This window comes from Euleptes europaea, chromosome 8 (genome assembly GCF_029931775.1).
Source record: "Euleptes europaea isolate rEulEur1 chromosome 8, rEulEur1.hap1, whole genome shotgun sequence".
In the NCBI taxonomy this organism is placed as follows: domain Eukaryota; kingdom Metazoa; phylum Chordata; class Lepidosauria; order Squamata; family Sphaerodactylidae; genus Euleptes; species Euleptes europaea.
In genome coordinates this window covers 173,104-199,127 of record NC_079319.1, presented here as the reverse complement: position 1 = coordinate 199,127, position 26,024 = coordinate 173,104, and the positions used below count along the sequence as shown (strand labels likewise).

Sequence of the window (26,024 nt, the reverse complement as noted above, 5' to 3'; positions counted from 1 at the left end):
TAACTGCCGACGTGTAGTGGGGGGAGCCCACTCAACAACCACCCGAACTTTGTCAGGATCCATCTCCAAGCCCTGGTGGGAAATGACATACCCTAGAAAGGTGAGGGAAGGTTGGTGAAAGTCACACTTAGACACTTTAGCAAACAGCTTATGGTCGCGCAACCGTTGCAAAACTTCCTGCACCAACAGTACATGCTCTTCCATGGTTTTTGTATAAATGAGAATATCATCTAAATAAACCACCACTCCGCGGAACAACAAATCATGTAGCACTTCATTAATCATCTGCAAGAACACACTTGGAGCCCCTGTAAGTCCGAACGGCATCACCAAATATTCAAACATCCCAAAACAACAAGAGAAAGCAGTTTTAGGTTCGTCTCCTTCTCGTATCCGGATGCGGTGGTAGGCTTCCACCAAATCCAATTTGGTGAAAATCCGGCCCTCCTTCAATTGTGCAAGTAGGTCTGGAATGAGAGGGAGGGGGTAGGCATTGGACTGAGTGACTGCATTCAGTCTACGAAAGTCAATACACAGTCTTAAATCCCATTTTCTTCTTGACAAAGAAGGCGGGAGCTGAATATGGTGCCTTGGAGGGGCGAATAAAACCCCACGCTAAATTTGTGTCCAAATAGTCCCGTAACATAGCCTTCTCGTTAGGGCTCATGGGGTAAATCTTCCCTTTGGACAGCTTGCCATCCCCCACCACTTCAATTGCGCAGTCGGTATCCCTGTGAGGAGGTAGTTTGTCACATCCCCGCATATCAAACACATCGGAATACTGAGCATACTCGCGAGGGAGCTGGGACTTGAAAGTCTCGGGTGGTGGGGCTTCTATTAGGGTAGCCGCCTGGCATTTAAGCACCGTTTCCTTATCATGGTGCTCACACAGGGTGCGGGGGAAAGTAAGGGTCCGCTCAATCCAGTCTATGGAAGGGTTATGTCCTAACAGCCAATTCATTCCCAAAACAACTGAGGTTTTGATGGGAGCAATAGTAAAATGAAGCCGCTCCCAATGTTCCTTCATGCCCATTATCAGCAGGGCCATGCGGTGAGTGACTGGGCCCTTTTTAAAATCACTACCGTCCATTTGAGAAAAACAGATGGGTTCGGGTAACCGCACTTTTTTCACCCGTAACAGTTGGGCGACTTTCTCACTAATCAAGGTGCGAGAACAGCCCGAGTCAACCAGGGCTGTTACTTCCACCACAGGCCCCCCTTTGGGTCGTGTGAGGGTAACTTTTACATATACATTGTCTTCTTGATCGCTTACCAAAATCGGAGCTCCCTGCACAAGGTCCGGAGCGGTCTGCTGAGGAGCCCCTTTTACAGCAGACCGGCGGCGTTTTTTGCCGCCGGATTCCATGTCTCCTCGTCACTGGAAGAAGTGAATTCGGGATTTGTAATCCGTGACTCCGATGAGTCTGAGGCCTCATTTGTAATCCGTGGCCCCAATGGGCCAGATGCTTTCGACGTTCGTGGATCGGATTGCGCTTGTAGAGCCAAAGGTGCACTCCGTTTGCCGGGTGCGCCGCTGCGGCGGCGCGGTTGGCTCTCAGCGGGTGTCTTGTCCGGTTCAGCCGCTACTGGCCGGGGTGGTCCCGGGTGTCCGGGTCTGGAAGGGCACTGAGAAGCGAAGTGCCCCTTACTTCCACAAACGAGACAGGCTCCGCTCTCAAAGCGCTTGCGGCGCTCAGCTACCGACGATCCTCCCCCCGAGGGGAAGCGGGAGTCCTTCGGGCCGCTTGGCCTGTCTCCACGGACTTTGGTCTCTCTCCCCGTGCGCTGTCTGGACAAAAGCAGCAGCTGCTTTCAATTTTCGATGTCTGCTGCTGTGCTAGGCCAGGTCGTCTCGGGTTACTGCCGGCTACTGGTCTTGAGAGCAGGCTGTTATCTCTGGAATGCAGGAATCCGGGGGAGTCCCGCCAGGAGCTGGAAACCAAAATAAAGTCGGCGTGCAGAGGGGAAGTCAAAAGTCCGGTCCAAGGGTCAGAAGTCCGTTTAACAAAGTCTAGGAGCGTCAGCAACAAAAGTCAGAGATCCTTTTGCAACAATTGCTTTCACAACGTCTGTCTGTTCCAAGCCTGGTTTTAAGCTGTTTCCCTTTGCCTTAGGTCTCATCCTCAGACAACTCACAGTCTTGGAGCCGTCTCCTTAGTGCCTGTAAACGCGCACTTCTCCTTTTACTTTGTAACTGCATTCTTCCTTTTTGCCTTTGCTGTTGTTGAGTGTCTTCAGGTGAGCTGGGTGGGTCCTGCTTCTGTGGAGTTACAGCTGCATCTGGTTGTGCCAAAGGAGGTGATTCTGTGTTTACTTCCAAATCCTCAGCAGGGCTGGTATTTACTCCTACCTGTTGCCCTTCGCCCTGCCCTGCATTCTCAGCTGCCTGAGGTGCAATGTCCGTTATTTCTCCCTGCTCAGGCTCTTCCTCTGATGATGCTTCGCCTGTTGAAGCCTGGGCCATGACAGCTGCATGCCGAACCCAACCTTCCACATCGGGAGGGTTTCCTTGCATGAAAGCCCAGTGCTGCAACTCTGGGTTCAAACCCTCCCGGAAATATTGCACCTTAGTAGCCTCACTCCAGTCCAGAATCTTACTCGAAAGGGATTGAAATTTACTTGCGTATTGTGCCACCGACTTAGTCCCTTGGCGCAACTGTAGCAAGGCAGTTTTGGCTCTCTCACCCAGGTGTGGGTCCTCGAACCGATGCCGGAGGGCTATCATGAAGTCATCGAGACTTCGCAACACAGGGGAGCGGAGTTCATATTGCAGTACCATCCAGGCCGCCGCCTCACCCTGCAATAGGGACGCAACATACTGGACCCGCAACTCATCCGAGGTGAAGGTCCGAGCTTGCTCCCTCATAAAAATATCCACTTGAACCATAAAAAATGTTAACTGGTCACTCGACCCATCAAAGGTGATCTTCAAATCACGGCGTGCCGGCGGAGCGGGACGGGCCGGTGGACCGGGAGCCACGGGCTGACCCCCGCCTGCCGGCGCTGCGGGCGGCTGCGGCGGGTTCACCCGCAAGTCATCCAGGGTTTGGGCCAAGTCCAGCATAACGGTGTTCATAGCTTCCATCCGCTCCAGCAAGTCCTGCCGTTCTACCTGCCACTGGTGGCGTTCCTCTTCCAACTGGTGTAGCAGGAGCACTTCCTTCCGGGCCGGATCGTCCTCGAAGCCGACCCTGGGAGTTGCAGGTTTCCAATCCTTTAGCCCTTGAATATGGTAATTCTAGTATAGCCTTCCAGCTGTTTCACCGTTTTTTTCCTTCAGTTTTGGCTTCGAACTTAAAAGTAAAAATCCAGTTTAAAATATCAAGGCACCATAGAGAGCAAGGACACTCTAGGTCGGCTTCTGGAACTGGAAGTAGGAAGTGCCGCGGACCTTCTGTCGTCTCCTTTCTATGATCAAGCAGGTAGGATGGATTTTCCAGTTGCACAGGGAGACACACTTCCGGTCCAACAACGTCACTTTGCAGCCAGTTTTCTCTGTCCACACCAAATGTAGGGTGCCTCTATTTTGCAACGTAGTATGGGAGGCTAGGATTCCGTAGCTGTTTATTTGAATTTCATTTATTTATTTTTCAAGAAAAACAAAGAGGTTCTTGGCACTCACTCAGATTTCGGAGGGTGAGGCTTTCGTTCCTTGATATTGTTGTATAGATGGTATTGGGTAGGGGAGAGCAAAGCCTTAATCCAGAGACGTCTGCGGCGATTAAATCCCCTCAAGCCTAGCGGGACAGCATCTGAGCCTCAGGGAGTCTTAAAAAAGCACTCTCGGAGAGCTCAGGAGTCAACACCGCTCTTCTTTGGCAGCAGGAGCATTCCTATCACCCGTTTCACTGTTTAGGAATCAGGGGGGGCAGATAAATGCCCCGATTTAGACGTTTCTTGGTCCCCCTCTGCAACCCAACCGGAAGTCCTGAAACGATCCATTTACATTCCAATTCCCAAGAAAGGAGACATCAAAGATTGCAGCAACTATCGGACCATCGCATTAATTTCTCATGCAAGTAAAGTGATGCTCAAAATCTTACAGCAAAGGCTGTTACCATATATGGAACGAGAAATGCCTGATGTTCAAGCTGGTTTCAGAAAAGGAAGAGGCAGTAGAGATCATATTGCAAATATACTTTGGTTACTGGAGCATACGAGAGAATTTCAGAAGAAAATCAGCTTGTGTTTCATAGATTACAGCAAAGCTTTTGATTGTGTGGATGACGAAAAGCTATGGCTGGTTTTAAAGGAAATGGGTGTGCCACTACATCTGATCATTTTGATGCGCAACCTGTACTCTGGACAAGAGGCCACAGTTAGAACAGAATATGGAGAAACGGAATGGTTTCCAATTGGCAAAGGTGTCAGACAAGGATGTATTTTATCTCCCTATCTCTTCAATCTATATGCAGAACATATAATTAGGAAAGCTGGATTAGATTTAGATGAAGGTGGAGTGAAAATTGGAGAGAGGAACATTAATAATTTGAGATATGCTGATGACACTACATTATTGGCAGAAAATAGTGAAGATTTGAAACGACTACTGCTGAAAGTAAAAAGAGAAAGTGCCAAAGCAGGACTACAGCTGAACATCAAGAAAACAAAAGTAATGACTACAGGAGAATTACAAAACTTTAAGGTTGACAATGAGGAAACTGAAATTGTTCAAGACTTTCTATTCCTTGGCTCCACCATCAACCAAAAGGGAGATTGCAGCCAAGAAATCAGAAGGAGATGGAGACTGGGAAGGGCAGCCATGAAGGAGCTAGGAAAGATTCTGAAGTGTAAGGATGTGTCACTGGCCACCAAGACTAGATTAATTCATGCAATCGTATTCCCTATTACTGTGTATGGGTGTGAAAGCTGGACAGTGAAGAAACTGATAGGAAGAAAACAGATTCCTCTGAAATGTGGTGTTGGAGGAGAGTGTTACGGATTCCGTGGACTGCCAAAAAAACAAATCAGTGGGTTATAGATCAAATCAAGCCTGAACAGACCCTGGAAGCTAAAATGACTAAACTGAGGCTATTGTATTTTGGTCACGTCATGAGACGACAAGAGTCACTGGAAAAGACAGTCATGCTAGGAAAAGTTGAGGGCAGCAGGAAAAGAGGAAGACCCAACAAGAGATGGTTTGACTCAATAAAGGAAGCCACAGCCTTCAATTCGCAAGATCTGAGCAAGGCTGTCAAAGATAGGATATTTTGGAGGACTTTCATTCATAGGGTCGCCATGAGTCGGAAGCGACTTAACGGCACTTAACACACACACACACACAGACACACATACATACAGAGGACGGTGCTGAGTTGTCTTCTGTTGCCCTGGGAGGTTGGACCAGAACCAATGGGGTGAAATTAAATGAAGATTTTCCAGCTAAACATTAGGAAGAATTTTCTAACAGTTAGAGCGGTTCCTCAGTGGAACAGGCTTCCTCGGGAGGTGGAGAGCTCTCCTTCCCTGGAGGTTTTTAAGAAGAGGTTAGGTGACCATCTGTCAGCAATGCTGATACTATGACCTTTGGCAGCTCATGAGAGGGAGGGCAGGAAGGGTTGCATTAGTGTTTGGCTCTTATGGAGCTTTCTTACATGCCCAGGGAAGTGCCACTTTGGGGTCAGGAAGCTATTTTCCTCCAGGCCAGATTAGCCAGGGATCCTGGAAGGTTTTTTGTTTGGGGGGGGGGGCAATCTTATGGATTGACTCAATAAAGGAAGCCACAGCCTTCAATTTGCAAGATCTGAGCAAGGCTGTCAAAGACAGGACATTTTGGAGGACTTTCATTCATAGGGTCACCATGAGTTGGAAGCGACTTGACGGCACTTAACACACACACACACACACCTTCTGGGTGTGGAGTAGGGGGTCACTGGGTTGTGTGTGTGTGGGGATAGTTGTGAATTTCCTGCATTGTGCAGTGGGTTGGAGTAGATGACCCTGGTGGTCCCTTCCAACTCTATGATTCTATGTAGTCAGGTTCCTGGAGAGGCAGCATAACATTTTCCTAAATAAATAAGCCCAAGAATGAGTTCCTAGTAAAGAGTAGTGGGTGGAGAGATGGGACACTGCTTCCGGGGGAGGGGGGAAGGGGTGTGAATCCATGCAACTTACCGCCCATCGGAATGGATTTTCCCGCCCACGTCTTTGAAGAGCACGTCGTCCAGCTCCTGGACGGAGCACTTCAGGCCCTGAAACTCAGCAGCTCCTGGCAAAGGGGGACACAGCGAGAGATGAGAGGCTGGACTCCCCAGGACCGGCCTTCCTGTCCCTCCCCAAAGGACACCCTGCTCTGCTCTTCAGCCGATAGCAGAGGAGCACCCCTCCCCCACCACGCCCAGTGGCATCATCCGCACACACCAACGCCCTCAGGCGCCTGCTTTGGGGCACCTTCTGGCAACCACGGCAGCTGTTTCAGAAGGGGCTCTGTGTGTGCTGTGTGGTCTCACTGAGGGCACAACAAGTGCTGCACGGGGCGCCGTGGGTGCAGGTCGAGGTGCTACCTTTAAAACTCTTCACAATTTAAAGGGGGTTATCCCGAGGATAAAACACGCCTCTGAGATGTTTGGGGGGCAGGGAGAGGATGATATGGATCTCCCTGAGTAGAAAGTCCCGTAGCCCTCCATCCCTGGCTAACCGCAGTAGGGGTCCAAACTGTTACGGTTCCTCCTTAACACAAAAGTGAAATTTGGGGTACACCAGACAGAACGTGGTCATTCGAGAAGCCGGAAAGGGGATATCAGTTCTCCCCTCCTGACAGCAATTCAGCACAGAGCTGGCCAGGGGAAAGGGGCAACAGGCAGCCCCAGATAATTCCCACTACCCTGGCCGTGCAAAGAGGGGATTGGCAGGTGCCGGTGGGTATAAGTCTGAGAACGGACCAAGCTCTGCCTAAAAGGGCTTCCTTCTCCAAGGAGGATTAAAGCCTTTGCACAAGGTGCGGGGGTCCACCACAGGGACGCGCTTCACCCACCTCCCTGCAACTGTTCCCGCAGCTTGAGCCGGGCCAGGGACAGCTTCTCCTCGGCATTCTCAACGACCACCCGCAGTTTATCCACCAGCCCTTCTGCATCCGCAATAGCCTTCAACAGAGACAGTTGGCACAAGTAAGGGAACTACTGTGACTTCAAAGCATCACTTTCCCACTCCACTCAATGCAAGAAGTACTCTGGGTGGTCAAACGCTGTATTTGGGCTTCATCTGAAAGGGGCATCTGATACCACAGCCAATCAGGAGAACTGACAACTGGAACCCTTTATTATTACCATACTGTGATTCTTTGAGCCTTTATTTCATAGAATCATAGAATTGGAAGGTACCTCGAGGGTTAACTAGTCCAACCTCCTGCACAGTGCAGGAAATTCACAACTACCTCCCCCCAACATCCCCAGTGACCCCTACTCCATGCCCAGATTTAACTTTATTTCTTACTCCCCCCCCACAGAAGTTTCCAGCTAAACATTAGGACAGAAGGGTCCAACTGCTACAAAAACAATAAAACAACTGCATCTTGTAACACCACAGCACACCCACTTGCAAAACACCAGTGTCACAAAAACAGCAGCAACCCATCAGCCAAGAAGAATGGAACAAAACTACCTTGGAGCTCCTGCTCAAAAGCTGAAAAGAAGGTTGCCCCCCTCACCTCTTCTGGAAGGCCATTCCAGACAGGCAGGCCATAGCTGGGAAAGCCCACGCCAAGACCAAAGCCAGTACTCAGCCCTGGGGGATTCTACCGAAAGAAGCCAGGAGAGAAGGGCCCTCAAAAATGTGGGTCCCAAGTCATTAAGTGTTTTAAAGGTAAGAGCCAATGCATTCAAAGGAACCCAGAAACAAGTAGGCAACCAATGAAACTGTCTAAAACAGGCAATTGGTTTGCCACTGGGCAAGACAGGATGCTGGACTAGGCAGAAGACGGCTCTGCTCCTGCAGGGCTCTGCTTGTGTTTTTATGTTCTAAGGCTAAGCAAGTAAAGCCAGAAGCCAGGTAATCTTCCTGCTCATCCTCGCGACCTTATGCCAAATTTCAGATTATCGGAGATGGATCCCTGCTCTGAGGACCTTGCTAAGATATAAACAGCTAAAATCCTGTGTGGAGAGTAATCTCTCTATCGGGCTGCCAGTGTCAGGTGATTCTTCCTCTGTGAGGGAAGCAGAGCTACGGTGCCTGTAGGCCTCTGGGCAGCCTCCCAAGCAGTGAAGCGGATGCCCAGGGGCAGCGGCCCTGCCTCAGGCAGGAGGATTCAACACACCTCATTTACAGCTGGGCAGAGGGGGACAGATTTGACCACTTCCATATCTTAGAGCTAATGCAATGAGGGGATGATGGTGAGTTTTTAATTGGGTGTGAGGAGGCCAGCCTCTGGCCAGGTCTGGAGGAGTGCGAGGAGAGAGCGTTGGGGCCAGTTGGTGAATCGTTGAGGGAGAGTCAAGAGGAAGATCCGGCAGATGCCGGCGGAGGCAACATAAAGAGCAGAAGAAGAGGCTGGCAGAGGAGGAGCTCTCTCTGAAGGAGGAAAGCTCTGGACAGAAGCCTCAGTGGGTCAGATGAGGAAGAGCTGGAGTCTTCCAGGGGCAGAGCTTTGGTGTCCTTATTTCAGCACCCCTGCCCACATGAAACCATGAGCCACAGAGGAATGACATACGTGGGTCTTCAAGATCCTTAATATGACCCTGCCCAGAAGGAAGACTTCCGAACAACACCATCAGGGCTCTGTGGGTGCTGGCTGGTGGTGGAGCCAACAGAAAAGGAAATGGGCTATTTCTAAAGGGTTAGACCTAGCAAAGGCCGGCCACCTGCCTTGGTTGCAGCAGCTGTGAAGAAAACAAGAAACTGTACCTGCATAAGAAATGTCCAGTTAAATATTCATACAACCCTTTAAAATGTTCAATTTTAATATGCGTTTTCATATTTGCTTCTTGTTACCCCTTGATCTCAGTGTCTGTCTATCCTACACCTAGTAGAAGCCAGGTAAAAGTAAAGGTTAAAAGTGGCCTGTGGTGGGGGAGGAGGCAATATACAGAAATACATCAGACCCCAGCCTCCTCATATTGGTAGGGCGCCTAAAGGCTGAGACACATAAAACTAGTCAGGAAAAACACCATCTACACCCCCCCCCCATCATCACACTACTAAGGAAAACTAAACCACTCACTAACTAGCAAGAGAGAATGCCAGCCACTGGGGGTGGAGGGCTACTAGGCTGCTCCGCCTGAAGCCCTCTGTACGTGTCTGTGTGTGCATGAATGCATAGGGGAATGGGCAGTTGTGTGAGTGTGGGGGGAGGGCTACTGTATCCCAATAGAGCTCCAGCCGCTAAGGGGCAGAGAGGAGACTTTTCCATCTGAGGCTGGCCCAGCCGGCCAGCAGCAGCAAGAGCCGTGGCCAGCTCACACTCCCTCTGTGTGGCATTGCAGGGCCCGGCTAAGGGAGGTTTGAGCAGCTTCCTTCCCTAGAATCCCTGGCATGCAAAGGGAGGCTGTGGGTACGAGCCGGCAGGTGCTCACGTGAAGGGTGATCTCGGTGTTGCCCATCTGCTTCCGCTGGCATTTGTCATGCTCAGTTATCCGCCGGTTCAGCTCGCAGTAGGCCTGCTGCAGCTGCAAGAGAAAACACCTGTGGCTAGGGCTGTTGAAAAAAAAAAATTCGGTAAATTTCAGATTCGGCAAAATGCGGTCCGTTTTTATTCGGGAAATGCCGAAGTCCAAACCCCCCCGCTTCGGGTCCACGCAATTCGGCATGAGGTCCGGAGTTCGGGGGAAAATTCAGCCAAATAAAGTCATTAAAATCACAACTGCACCTTTCCGCGGTTCCGGGGGGGGGCATTTTTGGGGGTAGAGGTCCCAAACTTTCAGCGTAGCTTCAAAGGACCCTTCTTGCAATAACCCCCAAGTTTTGAAAAGATTGGATCGGCGGGGGCTGAGATATGGGCCCTGAAAGGGGTCCCCCCTTAACGTGCATTTGCAATTAGCAGAGCTTGCCGACCACTCGAAGCTCCCAGCCCCAACAAACAGCTGAGCTGCGGGGAGCAAGGGCGGGGCAGGTGCGAAGAAGTTTGCAAACCATTAAAAGCAACACAACCATGCAAACCATCACATTTGCAACCATGCAAAGCAACACCTGGTGCCTGGGAGTTTGCAAACCATGGAAAGGGACAGAAGAAGTTTGCAAATCATGCAAAGCTACACAACCATGCAAAGCAACACGTTTGCAACCATGCAAAGAAAACACCTGATGCCTGGGAGTTTGCAAACCATGGAAAGGGACAGCGGCATGCTAGCTAAGCATCAGGAGCAGGAGGGGGTGGAATTTCCCCTTTTGCATTGAACTCGGGACCAGGAAAATGCATTCTTTAAGTCACAATTTGAAAACAATTTTTGAGCAAGCATCAAAATAGACCAAACCGATCTTATGAATGAGGGAAAACCTGAGGACACACAACTGAAGCCCCCCCCCCTCAAACCAGGGAGAGAGAGACTCGAGGGGTGTCAGGTCCTCAAGCCAACCTAGGTCGTCTCAAAAAGTCACTCGCTCAGACAGGCATGTCAGAAGTAGGTAAACGTTTATTGAGAGCATCTAGTAAGCATGGATACACTGCAGCTTCAAAGCTGCCAATACAGGCCTGGGCTGCAAAGCCTAACTTAAAGCATAGTTACACGATTACATCACAGGTGCAATATCAAACTGCCTGGGAAACAGCAAGATAGCAGAGCACAGGGGAAAGGAGGGAAGAAGGAAACAGGAATCTAAACACGGCCTGGCCGTTAGCTACTCAAGGTCGGGACTCGGGAGGGGTGAGGAACAGGGAGTGGGAATCACAGAGCAACTGAAAAGCAAAGAAAGGCCTAAAACATGTCAAGAGCCTGAACCAGGATCTGACCGCTTGTACAGGCCAGACCTAATAACAGAGTAGAACGAAACAATTCTGAGTTGAAAGAAATAATGCAGCAGACGTCCTCACATTCTGCCCCCCTTAAGGCCCCCTCCCCGAGTCCGCAAACGGTTGCAGCTTCTGGGGGTAGGCAGCAGGGAACTCATGGACCAGACGGGAGGGCTGCGACATGTGGGGCCACCACCCACTTGTCCTGGGCTGGACCCAGATGCTTCCACCAGACCAAATAGAACAACTTCCCCTTTCTCAGTTTAGAATCCAGAATTTTAGAGACTTCCAGGTGCACTTCCCCTTCCACCACAGTGGGTACCTCCGGTTTGGGCTCCGGATGGAAGTGAGGGGCTGCGGTATACGGTTTGAGCAGACTGATGTGGAACACGGGGTGAACTCCTCGAAGCGCCTTGGGCAGAGCTAGTTCCACAGTCACCTCATTGATCACCCTGGTGATGGGGTAAGGACCCGCATACTAATCGCTGAGCTTTCGGCATGGACGCAAGGTCCGTAGATTCTTGGTGGACAGATATACCTGATCCCCCACCTTCAACTCCCACCCCGGGGAATGATGTTTATCTGCTTGCTCCTTATATTTGCGTTTGGCATGGTCCAGGTTTTTCTGAAGCCAGGGCCATGTAGTCTGAACCACCTGAATCCACTCAGCAGTACCTCCCATGTCCTGGGAAAGAGCAGCATTTCCAAAAGGACCAAAGTCCCTGCCGTTAACCACCCGGAACGGACTGAAACCTGTGGAGGAATGGGGGGCATTATTGTAAGCGTACTCAGCAAAAGGCAAAAGATCTACCCAATTGTCCTGATGGTAATTTACATAGCAATGCAAATAAAATTCTAGCACAGCATTAACTCGTTTGGTTTGTCCATCCGTTTGGGGGTGATGTGCAGACGATAGCCCCTGTTCCACCCCCATAATTTTAAAAAAGGCTTTCCAGAATTTAGCCACAAATTGGGAACCTCTGTCGGAAATTATCTTGCGTGGAAAGGAATGATATTTCATCACGTGTGTAACAAACATGCGTGCCAGCTTCTGGGCGGTAGGCAAACCAGCACAGGGAATAAAATGTACTTGCTTGGAAAATAAGTCCGTTACAACCCACAACACGGTTTTTCCCTGACTGGGAGGCAGATCAGTAATAAAGTCCATGGCAACAACCTCCCAGGGGACTGATGGGGTTTCTAAAGGCTTAAGAAGTCCCGGAGCTTTCCCCATGAGTTTTTTTCGAAGTTGCGCATGTGGGACAACTGCGCACAAAGAGCTCCATATCCGCTCTCATTCCCGGCCACCAAAACTGACGCCACAACAAGTGTAAAGACTTGACAAAACCAAAATGTCCTGCAGTTTTAGCACCATGTACCATAGCCAACACCTCCCTCCGAACACTATCAGGTACCTAGAGCTTGTCGCCATGAAACCACAAGTCGCCGCGGCGAGTGAGGGCTTGGGGAAAATATTGTCCCCCTCCTCCTGCAGGGTGGCCTCGGCCAGCTTTACTCGGAAGGCTTCCGGCAGTCCGCTGACCGAGGCGGGAACCTCCGCCCGGCTTTGAGCCCGAGTGATCACAGCCAGACGGGACACCTCCCCCCGTTGTTCCGGGGTGAAGAGGGATTCGACAGGACGGTCAATGGGACCGCGGTATTGGGGGAGTCGGGACAATGCATCAGCTAGACAGTTGTCTTTCCCCGGGACGTGCTTCAAGACGAAACGAAACTTGGCAAAGAACTGTGCCCAACGAATTTGTTTGGCCGACAGCTTCCTAGAACCTTTGAGCGCCTCAAGGTTCTTGTGATCGGTCCAGACCTCAAAGGGCTCCTCCAGCCTATGATAGGACTATGACTCAAAAGCCGGTTCATTCCTGATCCAATCTTTACAAAACTTGGGGATTCTTTCAAGAAGGCTCCTCTGAAGCTACGCTGAAAGTTTGGGGGCTGTACCCCCAAAAATGCGCCCCTGCAGCCACGGAAAGGAGCAAATGTGCACAAGCACCCCCCCATGGGGATTTCTCTCTCACACAAACAGATACTCTCTCTTTCTCTCCCCGGCCGGGCCGCACAGCAGCTGGGCTCATGCACTCAATTGCGACTGATTGGCCAGAAGACCACCCAGCTTGGCCACCGATTGGCAGGGGGAGAATGTTGCTTACTAACTGACGGTTATGCTGCTGCACCGAACCCCGAATTTGCCAAATTTATTCACTGAACACCCCGAACTCGCTGAATTCGGCTCCCCGTTTTCCCGCCTTTTTTGAGTTCGGTTCCATCCGAACTAAAAACCACTGAATCAGGGGAAATTCGGCTGTTTTTCAGTTCGGGATGAACCGAATCGACAGCCCTACCCTGACGCGCGCAGCTGAGCTGGAATGCAGGAGTATACCTGGCAGCAATTCAGTCCACACCAGGACAGCTTTATACTATTTATTTACAATATTTACACAGTCAGGATACAGTTCTCCAACAAACTGCTCCGCCAAACATCTATTTTCTCTCCACCACGCTTCTGTAGGTATATTATGGACTTATATACATTTACATCCATACAATTGACCAATCATATACAATTGCTGTGTCATGGTGAGTCATTCTGGAAATTCCCTTCTCAGGCTGCTCACGCCACCTAAACCGGTTCTGGCTGGCTTAGTCACATGACACTAGCTGTCACTTTAGATCAGTCTAATCTATGTCCAAACTGCTGACTAGCTACACATTACATATGTTGTCACGCCTCCCTAGTCAAAGTTTGACATACTCAATTCTTTCCTCAGAACTTGAAATTTGTCTGCAGATAAACATTTTGTGAAAATATCTGCCACATTTTCATCAGTGTTACAATGCTACAATTTTACATATCCATTGCTCACAGCATTTCTTACATTCTGATATCTTATGTTAATGTGCTTACTTCTGGTACGTACACCTTAATCCTGTGCTAGTTGTGCCGCAGTATTATCACACATTATCTTTATTGGTAGCTGACAGTTCACATTTAAGTCTTTCAGCAATTGCATACACCACTCTGAACTATGCAATCACTTAACGCTGAATACTCCGCTACACATGAACTTGTTGACACATGAGTCTGTTTTATGGACTTCCATTGTATCAACGCTCCCAATACATATATCACATACCCTGATGTAGATTTCCCATCAACGTATTCACCCCAACTAGCATCACTGTAACATTTCAAAGCTGTTTGGTCATTTGCCTTTAGTATCAGTTTGTGTGACATTGTCCCCTTTAAGTACTGGAGAACTCTTTTAGCTGCCACCCAGTCCTTCTGATAAGGACAAGCTAGTTTTCTGCACAACCAATGTATTGCAATACATATATCAGGCCTTGTCCAACAACAAATATATAATAGTGATCCCACTAAAGATTGATACAGCTGTTTGTGTTGGAACAATTCACCATCCGGCTCTCTATTATAGCTGGTTGTCATAGGGGTTGTAACTTCATGAGCTTCACTCATGGTTTCATGAGCTTCACTCATGGTTTCTTGGCTCAACTCAAACCAACCATCTGCATTTCTTGTTACATGCACTCCCCGGTCGTTTTGAATTGGCCCGAGATGCTTCATTTTAAATGATTCCTGTATAGTTTCTTCAAACCACTTTAACTGTTCTTTTGTATGATATATTATACACACATCATCCACAAAAATAAGTAACAGGTTTGATTTTTTCTATACTGTACAGACAAGGACCTGACACACTTTGTTTAAACCCTTTCTTAGTCAAAGCATCTTTCAAACATATATTCCAGGCACGTCCTGATTGCTTCAAACCATACAATGCCTTGTATAACCTTAGCACTGTTTGTGTATTTTGACACTTAAATCCAGGAATTTGCTCTAAATACAGCTCTTCCTCTATGGATGCATTTAAGTAAGCTGTGTCAAAATCAAAATGATTCACAAACATTCCTTCAGTTCCTGCTTTGGTTAATGCTATTCGAATTGTCTCCATGCGAATAGTGGGTGCATATGATTCATAATAATCTTGCCCTTCAATCTGCGCAAAACCCCTAGCTACAAGTCTTGCCTTGCATTTGACATTGCCGTCCGGCAGGTTTTTGAGTTTATACGGCCATCGGCATCCCAAAGCTTTTCTGTCAGTTGGTAACTCAGACAATGAAAACACCTTGTTAGACACCAAAGACTTATATTCCGCCTATATAGCTTTCAGCCAAGCATTTTTCTGTTCAGTATCCATAGTTAACACCTCATTGTAACTATTTGACACCTTTACAAATACATGATTTACCATGCCATACCTCTGAGGGGGGATACCTTTTGTTGATCTAGAGGATACCCTAGGTACTTCCCTCTGATCTGTACCTTGGTCTGCACTTTGCACACTTTCTAAATCTGAATGCACTTGTGCCTGTACCTCCTTCTTTATTTCTGGCATATTTTCTGTTTCACTATGCATAGGCAATAACACAGTAGATGGTATTTCATTTGCATGTACCTTGGCCCAATTAGCATCCTCACAGAAATTAGCTGATCGACTGAAACTCAGTGAATTGTGACTGTCAGCAAATCTGTAAGCTTTCATTCCTGTTTGATATCCCAGAAATGTTAACTTTTTGGCCCTGACACCACCTTTTCTACATTGCTTCAGTGGGATATTAACCCAGGCCTGGGTACCAAAAATCCTAATATGATCCAAGCTAGGATTTTTACCATATTATCAGTTGAACTGGTCCAAACTCTATTCAATATATAGCATGCATTCTTGGCTGCTTCAGCCCAAAACACCATAGACATTTGTGCATCAGTCAACATTGACTTAATCATAGTTTGTAATATACCAGCCTTTCTTTCAGCCACTCCATTCTCCTGTGACATGGCCACGTTAGCAACTCTATGTTCTATCCCTTGGGCTTTGAACCACTTATCCAGTTCACCAGACATGTACTCCCCACCAAAATCACTTTGGATTTTACAAATACTATGCCCTAGTTGTCGTTGTACATTCATTGCCCACATTTTTATTGTTTCACACACTTCTGATTTTTTCACCAGTGGGTACACCCATGTAAACCTTGTGGCTTCATCAACTAAGACAAGCAGAAATCTTCTCTTAGAAATGCTATTTGGGAACAGGCCCACTAAATTGGTGTGTACAATCTTTAAAGGAGTATCAGACATTCTTTCACTTTTCTTGGCCACTGGATGTGCTTTTGACTTGCTTTGTTTACACACATCACAATCCAGATATGTCTTACAGCCTTCCACTTTCTCTTTGCCTAACAGGGCAAGAGTTTTATTTAAAGTGCCCCAGCAAATGTGAGCTAACCTGCGATGCAATAAATGAATGCATTTGTGATGGGGACTCTTATTTGTAACAGCTTGTGCTTTAACTGATTTATTTCCAAGCACATATACACTGTCCATGAGCTTTCCCACTGCCATCACATTGTTCTCTTTTAGAATATTGCAGCTCTTAACCTTAAACGTTACACAGAATCTTGCTGCATCTAAGACACTTATACGAAGTAAGTTTGTCTCTAGGGAGGGTACGCAGAGAACATTATCAAAACAATGATGTAGACACTCAGATATCACACTCCCTTGGCATGTTACAGTAGCTGAACGTCCACCTGCCAAACTTACATGTCCCAAAGAGGATTGCTGAGTTCATTAACAGTTTCTTAACATTTACAAAGACAGCTGAAACTCCAGAGTCGATAATCCACGTCTCTTGCTTGCTGTCTGCTGCCAATCTCACCACTGTTGCTTGCTGGGTGTAGTTGGATGAAAGTTTCTTCCCTCCTCTGCCTTTCTTTGCTGCTGGTCAAAATCTTTTCAAATGCTCTGTAGATCCACAGGTAAAACATCTCCTCACGCGTAATGCTACCTTTGCCAGCTTACAGGTTACAGTGACCTTGGGCATGCAGCTGCTGAGATAACTTGCTTCTGACTTGGCACTGCTCCCGGTCTGGACGACTGCCAACTCCCTTTGCGGTTAACGAAACTCTTCTTCAAGCAGTCTCCCAGTTAAATACCCCCACGTTAATTTGGCCGCATCACCGGATTCCAACGCAGATATGAGCTGGTCAAATCTCTCAGTCAGGGAGCTTAACACAATGAAAACTTGATCCTGGTCAGGTATTTGTTTTCCCCTCTGTGCCAGCAATTGGAAATAAGTTGCAAGTGAATTTAAATGAGCTCTCACCGTCTGTTGAGGCTGCATTACAGTCCTGTAGAGCCTTCTCATCAAAGATATCAGGGAACCGGCTGTGTCTTGTACATAGACAGTTTTTAGACTATCCCAAAGCCTCTTTTGCTGTGCCCTTGCCTGCTACATGGACTAGTTGGTCGTCAGCCACGCTTAGAATCACCGTTGCTAACGCCTTCTGGTCCTTTAACAGTTCATCTGCAGTAGGAGCTTGTGGGGGAGAATCTACAAACGTCCATAATGACTCCCGTTTGAGATAATGCTCCATTCTTAGCGACCATACGGTGCAATTGTCCGCAGTCAGTTTATCCACCATCAAGGTAAAATTAGCCTGTGCCATGGCTTCCTCACTCACCGGCAGCTGCTGATTATTCACCTCTGGTTCCTCCTCCGACTCGCTGTCAGACTCAATAGATGTGTCTTTGGACTGTGTTTCCAGTTCCTCAGCGTCACTGGCTTCTGTAGACATTCATCAAGTAGTTGCTCACCAACTCCAGTAGAACCTCCAGCTCTAAGTGCAGTCTATCTGGGCTCATAACCCTGACACGCGCAACTGAGCTGGAATGCAGGAGTATACCTGGCAGCAATTCAGTCCACACCAGGACAGCTTTATACTATTTATTTACAATATTTACACAGTCAGGATACAGTTCTCTCCAACAAACTGCTCCGCCAAACATCTATTTTCTCCCCACCACGCTTCTGTACGTATATCATGGACTTATATACATTTACATCCATACAATTGACCAATCATATACAATTGCTGTGTCATGGTGAGTCATTCTGGAAATTCCCTTCTCAGGCTACTCACGCCACCTAAACCGGTTCTGGCTGGCTTAGTCACATGACACTAGCTGTCACTTTAGATCAGTCTAATCTATGTCCAAACTGCTGACTAGCTACACATTACATATGTTGTCATACCTGTGGCGTTATGGAGGCCCAATGGAAACAGTAACCGATGAGAAACCCCTCCTGCCCCGCCCCAGAACAGAAGTCAGCAGAGGAAGCTCCCAATAAGGAACAGGACAATCGGCATTCAAGGCGGGCGGCTTCTCTCCCTCATGGATGGCACCATGCCAAGATCTCATGGCAAGTGCTGGACGTCTATCGAAAGGGCATGAAACGCACATGGGAACAGGTGTAGCGACAAGACACCGAAGGGCCCCATGGGCGAGAGGGAAGAGAACGAGGCCCGTGGGCTGGGAGGCCTGTGCTCTCTCTCACCTCCTTGCTGCACCTCTCATGCTCCTTGGCCAGCTGCTCGACCTCCTCTGTCATCCTGTGGAGAGAACAGCAGAGCGCAGAGTCAGAAGGTCTCCCACGACCCTCTTCGGTCTTCAGAGCCGGGTTCCAACTCCCAACCGGACCGGCAACAGCTTTCCATCCATCGCTTCCTTTGGCTCCTTTTCTCCAGTAAACCTTCGTAACAACAGAAACAAAGATGGTTCTGGCACTCATGACCCGCAGGCCATGTTACCAGCAGTCCATCTCAGTCCCAGATGTTCATCTCTCAGTAATGGAGGAAAAGAGGCAGGCAGTGGGCCACGGAGCCCAACAGAAATGGGGAGGATAAGGTGGCAGCCCACGGAGCTCCATTCCGGGTGTCCTCCTCAGAGCACATGACGGTTTTGGTGGGAAAAGCTGTCCCGCTTGCTCCATGGGGGAGGGGTGCCCCTCGTTGTATCTATGTGGCTAGAAACGTCTACATGTGCAGGTGCAGTCCCAAATGCGGGGCGGCACTGAAGACTGAAGATGAATAATGAGCTTGTACACAGGTGCACTGAAACATATCAGATTGCGCTCTCTGAGTATTTGAAGGGGCTGTCACTTAGCGGAGGGCAGGGAGCCATTCCTGTTTGCAGCAGAGGATAGGACTCGCAATAATTGTCAGGGATGCTCTAGGCTGATCCTTCATTGAGCAGGGGGTTGGAATAGATGGCCTCTATGGACCCTTCCCTATGATTCTAGAAGGCTCATTGATTTTCCCAGTAAGATTAAGAAGGCTGAAGAGATGAGAGGGGCTCCCTCTTTGGAGAACTTACAGAGGCACTTTTTTACCCTGCCTATCCTCATGGTTCAAGGTACCTTATAATAATAGTCAAAATATTTTCATTCAAAACCAAACTAAAACAGCAAATCCAAACTCTCCCCACTCCCCCCTTCAAAGATGTCTGCCATTAAACCCCCCTTGCACAACCTCCTGAAGATCTCCAAGGAGTGGGTCCCTCTCACCTCTTCAGGGAGCCCATTCCACGGAAGTGGAGCCACGATGGAAAAGGCCCAGGCTCTGGTCGATGCCAGAGGGCCCACCCAGAGTTGTGGGATCGCCAACAGTTGGCTACCTGATGACCGCAGTTGGTGCACAGGGACATACGGAAGGAGACGGTCCTTCAAATACGGGGTCCCCAGTGCTAAAGGGCTTTAAATGTCATAACCAGCCACTTGAATTGAACTCAGAGACAGACTTGCAGCCAACACAGCTGTTTCAGAATGGGCCACATGTGTCCCCTGCCATCGAGGTGCCGCATTATGGACCAGTTACAGTTTCCGGGCTGCCTTCAAGGGCAGAGCAGAGACCACAACTGGTTGATGCTGGGCATACGTGGAGTGCCCCCATCCCCTTCTGTCTCACAGCATCCTCGAGTCTCCTGGAAAGGAGCAGACAAAGCAAAGCAAGAACCAGGTGGTGACCAGGATCCACCCGTCGCTTTCCCAGGCCATTCTCAGGGCAGTTGCCAAGGCTGCCGGAAACACCGTTCTGAAGGCCAGCAGGCTCCTCCAATCCTGAGGGAGGGGATCCCTCCTGGCACCCAAGTGGCTCCAGCTTGACTCCCTTTTGTAGAATTATTTAATGGGTTTATATTTAATAGTGATTATATACCTTGAGCCTGGATGTGGGGGTTTATAGGGTGGCCTACAAACCTAAAATATGAAACAATTGCAACAAAATATGCATTTGGGGCTCGTCAGGAAGACAAACTTACTGGCGTGTCTCTGCTTCTTTTTGCTTCTTTTCCAGCTGGGCCCTCCGCTGCTGCTCTGCCTCCATCTTCTGAAGCATCGAGTCCGTCAGGCTGATATCCCAGGAGCTCAGGATGGCCACCAAGCTGTCTAGAGAGGCAACCTGGGGACAGAAAAGAGCTCTTGGCCTCAGCCATGACCCTGCTGCGTAGGAACAGCATCTGAGGTGGGCTGGTGCCCCCTCCCTGATGAGCCTTCCTGACAGCTGAGGCCATCTGCAGGGGGCCTCCTTCGAGTGCCTTGCCTTCTGAGGTTGGGCAGGGGGCAACCCGGGAGAGGGCCTCCTCGGAAATGGCACCAAAACCCTGGAACTCTTTCACCAGTTGCTGGAGCCCCATACTGAGATGAAGCCCAAAGTCTGGAACAAAGAGCCAGAGATAACTTTATACTACAAAAGTGTGAAGATAGAGGAAAAAATAAGATAATTCTCAAAACAGATTGGATTGGAGCCACAGGTTTTAAACCTCACTGGTAGGTCAGTAAAATAACTGTTGCACAGGAAAGAGATCTCGGGGGGGGGGATTGAGGGTATCGGTGTCTTTTTTGATGAAGTTTATGACCCAAATGGAATAACAAACTACATTATATGGCCTCCATTTGGCTGGACTGAATTCCAGGGGAAAGCATAGTGAAGGAAATAAATATTCGAGTCCAGTAGCACCTTAGATACCAAGATTTTCGGGGTATAAGCTTTCAAGAGTCAAAGCTTCCTTTTGCCAGATAACTGACCACTGTAACTGTTCTACTGCAGACCAACGTGGCTAAACCCCCTGAAGCTGTCTTCATGGGAGATTGATGAGTTGATGTGTCATTCCTAGCTCACGGAAAGATCCTGTTATTGTTTGCGGAATGCTGAATTTAATGAACTGAGACGCTGGGGGTGGGGAGTGAGCTCGCCCGCATTTGCCTTTTCCCAAGCATGATGGTCGTGGCTTTACATCCGCTTTTTGAAGTGGAGGATGTGCTCTGCTGCACTGTGTTTTCCTTCTGCTTCCAGACTGGAGAAATATATCAATTATCCCACCTATTATCCTAAGAAACAAAATTAAAAGGATGCACAGCCCTCCTGGGGGATCAGGGAAGGGATCCTAGCTACATGCTCACACGCTGATCCAAAAGCCTGCTCATCGGGTAATATGTCCATCTTCTGTACCACTAGAACATCCCTCAGGACTGGAGGAGGAAGAGGGCCAGAGCCGAATATTGTACAATTGCTTCAAAGTTCACCGCATCTCTGGTCGGCTAGCAGCCCAGGCTCCACAGGGAGTTGTCCCACCTTCCTTTTCAAAATTGCCTTGACTAGTTTGGGGTCCAAGGCACCAAATCCCCCCAATCATCAGGTGAGCTTTTATTTTATGTAGCCCTTTCACTGATAAGCAGATGAAGCCACCTTAAACTGAATCCGACCACTGGTTCATCAAGGTCAGTATTGTCTACTCAGACTGGCAGCAGCTCTCCAGGATGTCAGGCAGGGGGTCTTCCACATCAGTGGATACCCATTAACTGGATACTGGGGATCGAACATGGGGCCCTCTGCTTGCCAAGCAGGCCCTCAACCACTGAGCCATAGCACCCTCCCCTTTGGCAGGGTGGCCTGACAAAGAAAGCCTAGAACAAGACCAAAACTTATACGAGGGAAAGGAAACACTTTAGACAACACGTGTTACCTGCTCTGGGGTGTTGCCATCATCAGCATAAAGTCGGGGGTCTGCCCCATGCTGGAGAAGAATCTCCACTGCTGCCAGATGGCCTCCAAAAGCCGCACGATAGAGAGGAGTCCGGTTAAATGCACCCTTAAAAATAAAAGGAGCTGAAGGTTAAATGGGGTTTATACAGGGAGGAGGACCCATTTCACACTTTCAGTAATGAAGTGACATTTTAGTCGTTAGGGTTAGGACAGATAACAGTAATGAGAGGGGAAATCAGTTCACTGGATGCACCAGTGTAAGGAAGTTTAGTGGGAAATGCTATGGGGCTGAGGAATACCAATAAGTGGAAAACGTTATTTCCAAGCTGAAAGATCTTTAAGTTGATGTGGCTTTTTTCACAAGAAACTCATATAATGGCAAAGGATAAGAGTTACTTGTGTAAGAATTGGATTGGTGAGGTATATGTTACAGATAGAATCATAGAGTTGGAAGGGACACCAGGGTCATCTAGTCGAACCCCCTGCACAATGCAGGGATTTCGCAACTACCTCCCCCACACATTAGATCATCTAATCAATCTAAAGGTATTGCTATATTGATACACAAGTGTGTTTCTTTTCAGGTTCAGCAGATCCAAATGGTCACTTTATTATTTTGGAAAAAGTTCTGATTCTATTAGTGTCAGGATGAATGAATATGGTCCAAATATGAATTCTCTAGACAGATGAATTTCAACAGAGATAAATGTCAAGTTCTGCATTTAGGAGGGAAAAATCAAATGTAGAGGATGCAGGAGATTTGTCTTGGTACTAGCACATGTGAAAAGAATCTAGTGGTTTTAGTAGACTGTACATGGAACCTGAGTCAGCAGTGTGATGCCGAACAGGCAATGAGATTTTGGGCTACGTCAACAGAAGTAGAGTGTCCAGGTCATGCGAAGTGGCTTTATTGCTCTGCTCAAATCTCACTTGGACTATTTTGTTCAGTTTTGGCCACCACAGTTTAAGAAGATTGTTGACAAGCTGGAATGTGTCCAGAGGAAAGCAATGAAGATGGTGAGGGGTCTGGAGACCAAGTTGTATGAGGGAGAGGTCAAAGGAGCTGGGTGTGTTTAACCTGGAGAGATGACTGAGAGGGGATATAACCATCTTCAAGTATTTGAAGGGCTGTCATATAGAGGATTGAGGATAGGACTATTAATGGCTACTAGTCAAAATGGATACTAGTCGTGATGCATAACTATTCTCTCCAGGATCAGAGAAGCATGCCTATCATATGAGGTGCTGTGGAACACAGGCAGGATAGATGCTGCTGCAGCCGTCTTATTTGTGGGCTTCCTAGAACACAGTGCTGGACTTGATGGACCTTGATCTGATCCAGTTCTTATGGTGCCGAGTTGTTTTCTGTTGCCTCAGAAGGTCAGATCAGAACCAACGGGTTGAAATTAAATCAAAAGAGTTTTCGACTAAACATTAGGAAGAATTTTCTAACAGTTAGAGCGGTTCCTCAGTGGAACAGGCTTCCTCGGGAGGTGGTGGGCTCTCCTTCTTTGGGAAGTTTTTAAGCAGAGACTAGATGGCCATTTGTCAGCCGTGCTGATTCTGTGAACTTAGGCAGATCATGGGAGGGAGGGCAGGAAGGGACGAGCCAGTGCTCTGCTCCTGTGGCCCTTTCTTACATGCCCAGGGTAACGCCAATCACCACTTTGGGGTCAGGAAGGAATTTTGCTCCAGGCCAAATTGAGCCAGGGATCCTGGAGATTTTTTGCCTTCCTCTGGGCATGGAGCAGGGGTCACTGGGGGAGTGGAGGGGGAAGGTAGCTGTGAATTTCCTGCATTGTGCAGAGGGTTGGACCAGATGACCCTTGGGGCCCCTTCTAGCTCTATGTTAAGCTACGTTTAAGCTACTCGGTAAATTTTATATATGAATATCTGGGGGGAGATTTTAATGACATACTAGACACACAACTTTGGATTGAAGCACACACCCCATGCAAAGAATATTATTTGGTAAGGCGACTGTGAAGATCACCTGGAAGATCCCCACAAATTGGGTGAGTGGGCAACAACGTGGCAGATGAACTTCAATGCTGGTAAGAAGATGAAGAAGAGCTGGTTTTTATATGCCGATTTTGTCTACCATTTTAAGGAGAATCAAACTGGCTTACAATCTCCTTCCCTTCCTCTACCCAAAACAGACACCTTGTGAGGTAGGTGGCGCTGAGTTCTGACAGAACTGTGACTAGCCCCAAGGTCACCCAGCAGGCTTCAAGTGAAGGAGTGGGGAATCGATCCTGTTTCTCCAGATCAGAGTCCTCTGCTCTTAACATCTATACCACGCTGGTAAGCGTAAGATGATGCACACTGAAACAAAAAAACTCAACTTGAAGTATAGGCTAATGGGGTCTGAACTTGCCGGGACTGAGAAAGGAAAAGGTCATAGTGGATAGCTCAATGAGGGCATTCTGCAACAGTGAAAAGGGCAAACTCCGTGCTGGGGATTATTAGGAAAGAGATTGAAAATAGAATGGCCAATATTATAATGCCCCTGCATTATAATGCTTGGAATACTGTGTGCAACCACAAAGAATGATATTGCAAAGTAGGAAAAAATACAGAAGAGGGCAACTAAATTGATCAAGGGGTTGAAATACCTTCCCTATGAAGAGTCTGGGACTGTTCAGTCTACAAAAGGGGACACCTAAGGGGGGGACATGATAGAGGCTTATCAAATTATGCACAGGGTGGAGAGAGTTGACAAAGAGAACTATTTCTCCCTCTCCCCAAATAGTGTGTCTAGTATGTCATTAAAATCTTCCTCCACTGTACAATATCAGCCATTCTATTTTCAATCCCTTTCCTAATTCTGTTTCCTTCCCTTTCACCGACAAATGTCAAAGGACCTCAGCCTGCCCAACATTCTCTAAATTACACACAAAATGTAAGCCTTTTCATTTTTCCCATAGTCAACACAGGAAATAGCCTGAAAAGTAGATGCAGTGTAGTGCAGTGGTCAAGCATCAAAGTAGACAACTCAGTTCAAATCCCTATTTTGACATGGCAGCTCGCCAGGTGACCTTGCATTCCTCACAATCTCTCAACCTAACCTACCTCACCGAGTAGAATGATGGGATGGGCTGCTTTGGGCCCCAAAAGTGGGTAAAAAAATTGTTTTAAAAAAAGTTACGGCCCCAGTCACTGTGCTGTGAACAGCCCCAAAACCAGGGCACCTGGGGGATTTTTGGAACGCTCACCATTACACTGGGCAGCTGGCACCTCCGAAAAAACTCCTTTACTACAGAACACAAAAACATTTTTACAAAGCTGAGGTAAGAGGATCCACATGTGACTTAGCATTCCCTTTCTGGTTTTTGGACAAACTGAGCCCTACCTGGCCTAAAGGGTAAAAAATGGGAAGCCCCTCTAAATTATGCAGATTAACTTCCCCACAGGTTTCTTAGGATTTGGAGACAGGATTCTAAGCAGTTATCTCCTCAGAGTTTTGAGAAAGCAGGGAAATGGTGTCTGCGAGAGCAGGCGTTTTGGAGGTGAGGGGAACCATGTCTCTGCCATACCTCAAAGTGGCTCTTCAGGAAACCTCGTTGGTAACCAGGGACGTGTGTGTGTGTGTGTGTGGGGGGGGGGGAATCACACAACCCGCAATTATGGACAGGCTCCCCAGCCTTCTCTTTTCCTTGTATTCCAGCTCCTTACCCGACTATTTGGATTGGCTCCATTTTCTATCAGCATCTTAATGGCCAAAGGGTGGCCACCTCCAGAAGCCTCCGAGAGCGGCGTGTTGCCATTGGCATCTGTACATTCCACCATGTTGAGTAGGTTCTGGAGCCGTATGGTCTTCCCCTTCTCATCTGTTCCAACACCATTTTTAGTGTCCAGATCTGCTACCTTTAAGAAACCAAGTCTACGTGTCATAAAACGGGGAAGGATGCCTTGACAGGAATGATCCCCAAACCGAGAGCTGATGCTCTCAGCTCTCGCTGGAGCATCGGCTGATAAAGAGACAGTGAAAGGTGGTTCCTGTACGAAGAAAGCCCTGGTTCCACACTACTCTACACCAGCCTGAACCTGTGGGCAGCCCCCCCCCCCACAATACTTCCTCACTGTCCTTCGACAAGCTCTTCAGCCTTACCTATGGAATTCACTAGCAGGTCAGGCAGTAGGCAGCTGCCACCTTACAAAAGGGTGAACTCATTAGCCAAACCACACACCTTCAACGCCAGATACTAGGGACAAAAACAGGGTGTGG

At 48.2% G+C, this 26,024-nt stretch overlaps 1 protein-coding gene across 1 annotated transcript in view; it reads right to left on the bottom strand.

Moving 5' to 3' along the window:
- Nucleotides 1-26,024, bottom strand: part of IQANK1 (IQ motif and ankyrin repeat containing 1) — a 65,546-nt gene that overhangs the window by 16,239 nt on the left and 23,283 nt on the right. Inside the window, exons 6-13 of the mRNA XM_056854567.1 lie at nucleotides 25,472-25,663; nucleotides 21,777-21,902; nucleotides 20,077-20,212; nucleotides 18,411-18,423; nucleotides 18,313-18,367; nucleotides 9,507-9,599; nucleotides 6,974-7,082; nucleotides 6,115-6,208 (exon numbers count right to left, since the gene is read on the bottom strand). Of these exons, the coding sequence (XP_056710545.1) occupies nucleotides 6,115-6,208; nucleotides 6,974-7,082; nucleotides 9,507-9,599; nucleotides 18,313-18,367; nucleotides 18,411-18,423; nucleotides 20,077-20,212; nucleotides 21,777-21,902; nucleotides 25,472-25,663 (818 nt within the window). The remainder of the gene's footprint in view (nucleotides 1-6,114; nucleotides 6,209-6,973; nucleotides 7,083-9,506; nucleotides 9,600-18,312; nucleotides 18,368-18,410; nucleotides 18,424-20,076; nucleotides 20,213-21,776; nucleotides 21,903-25,471; nucleotides 25,664-26,024) is intronic.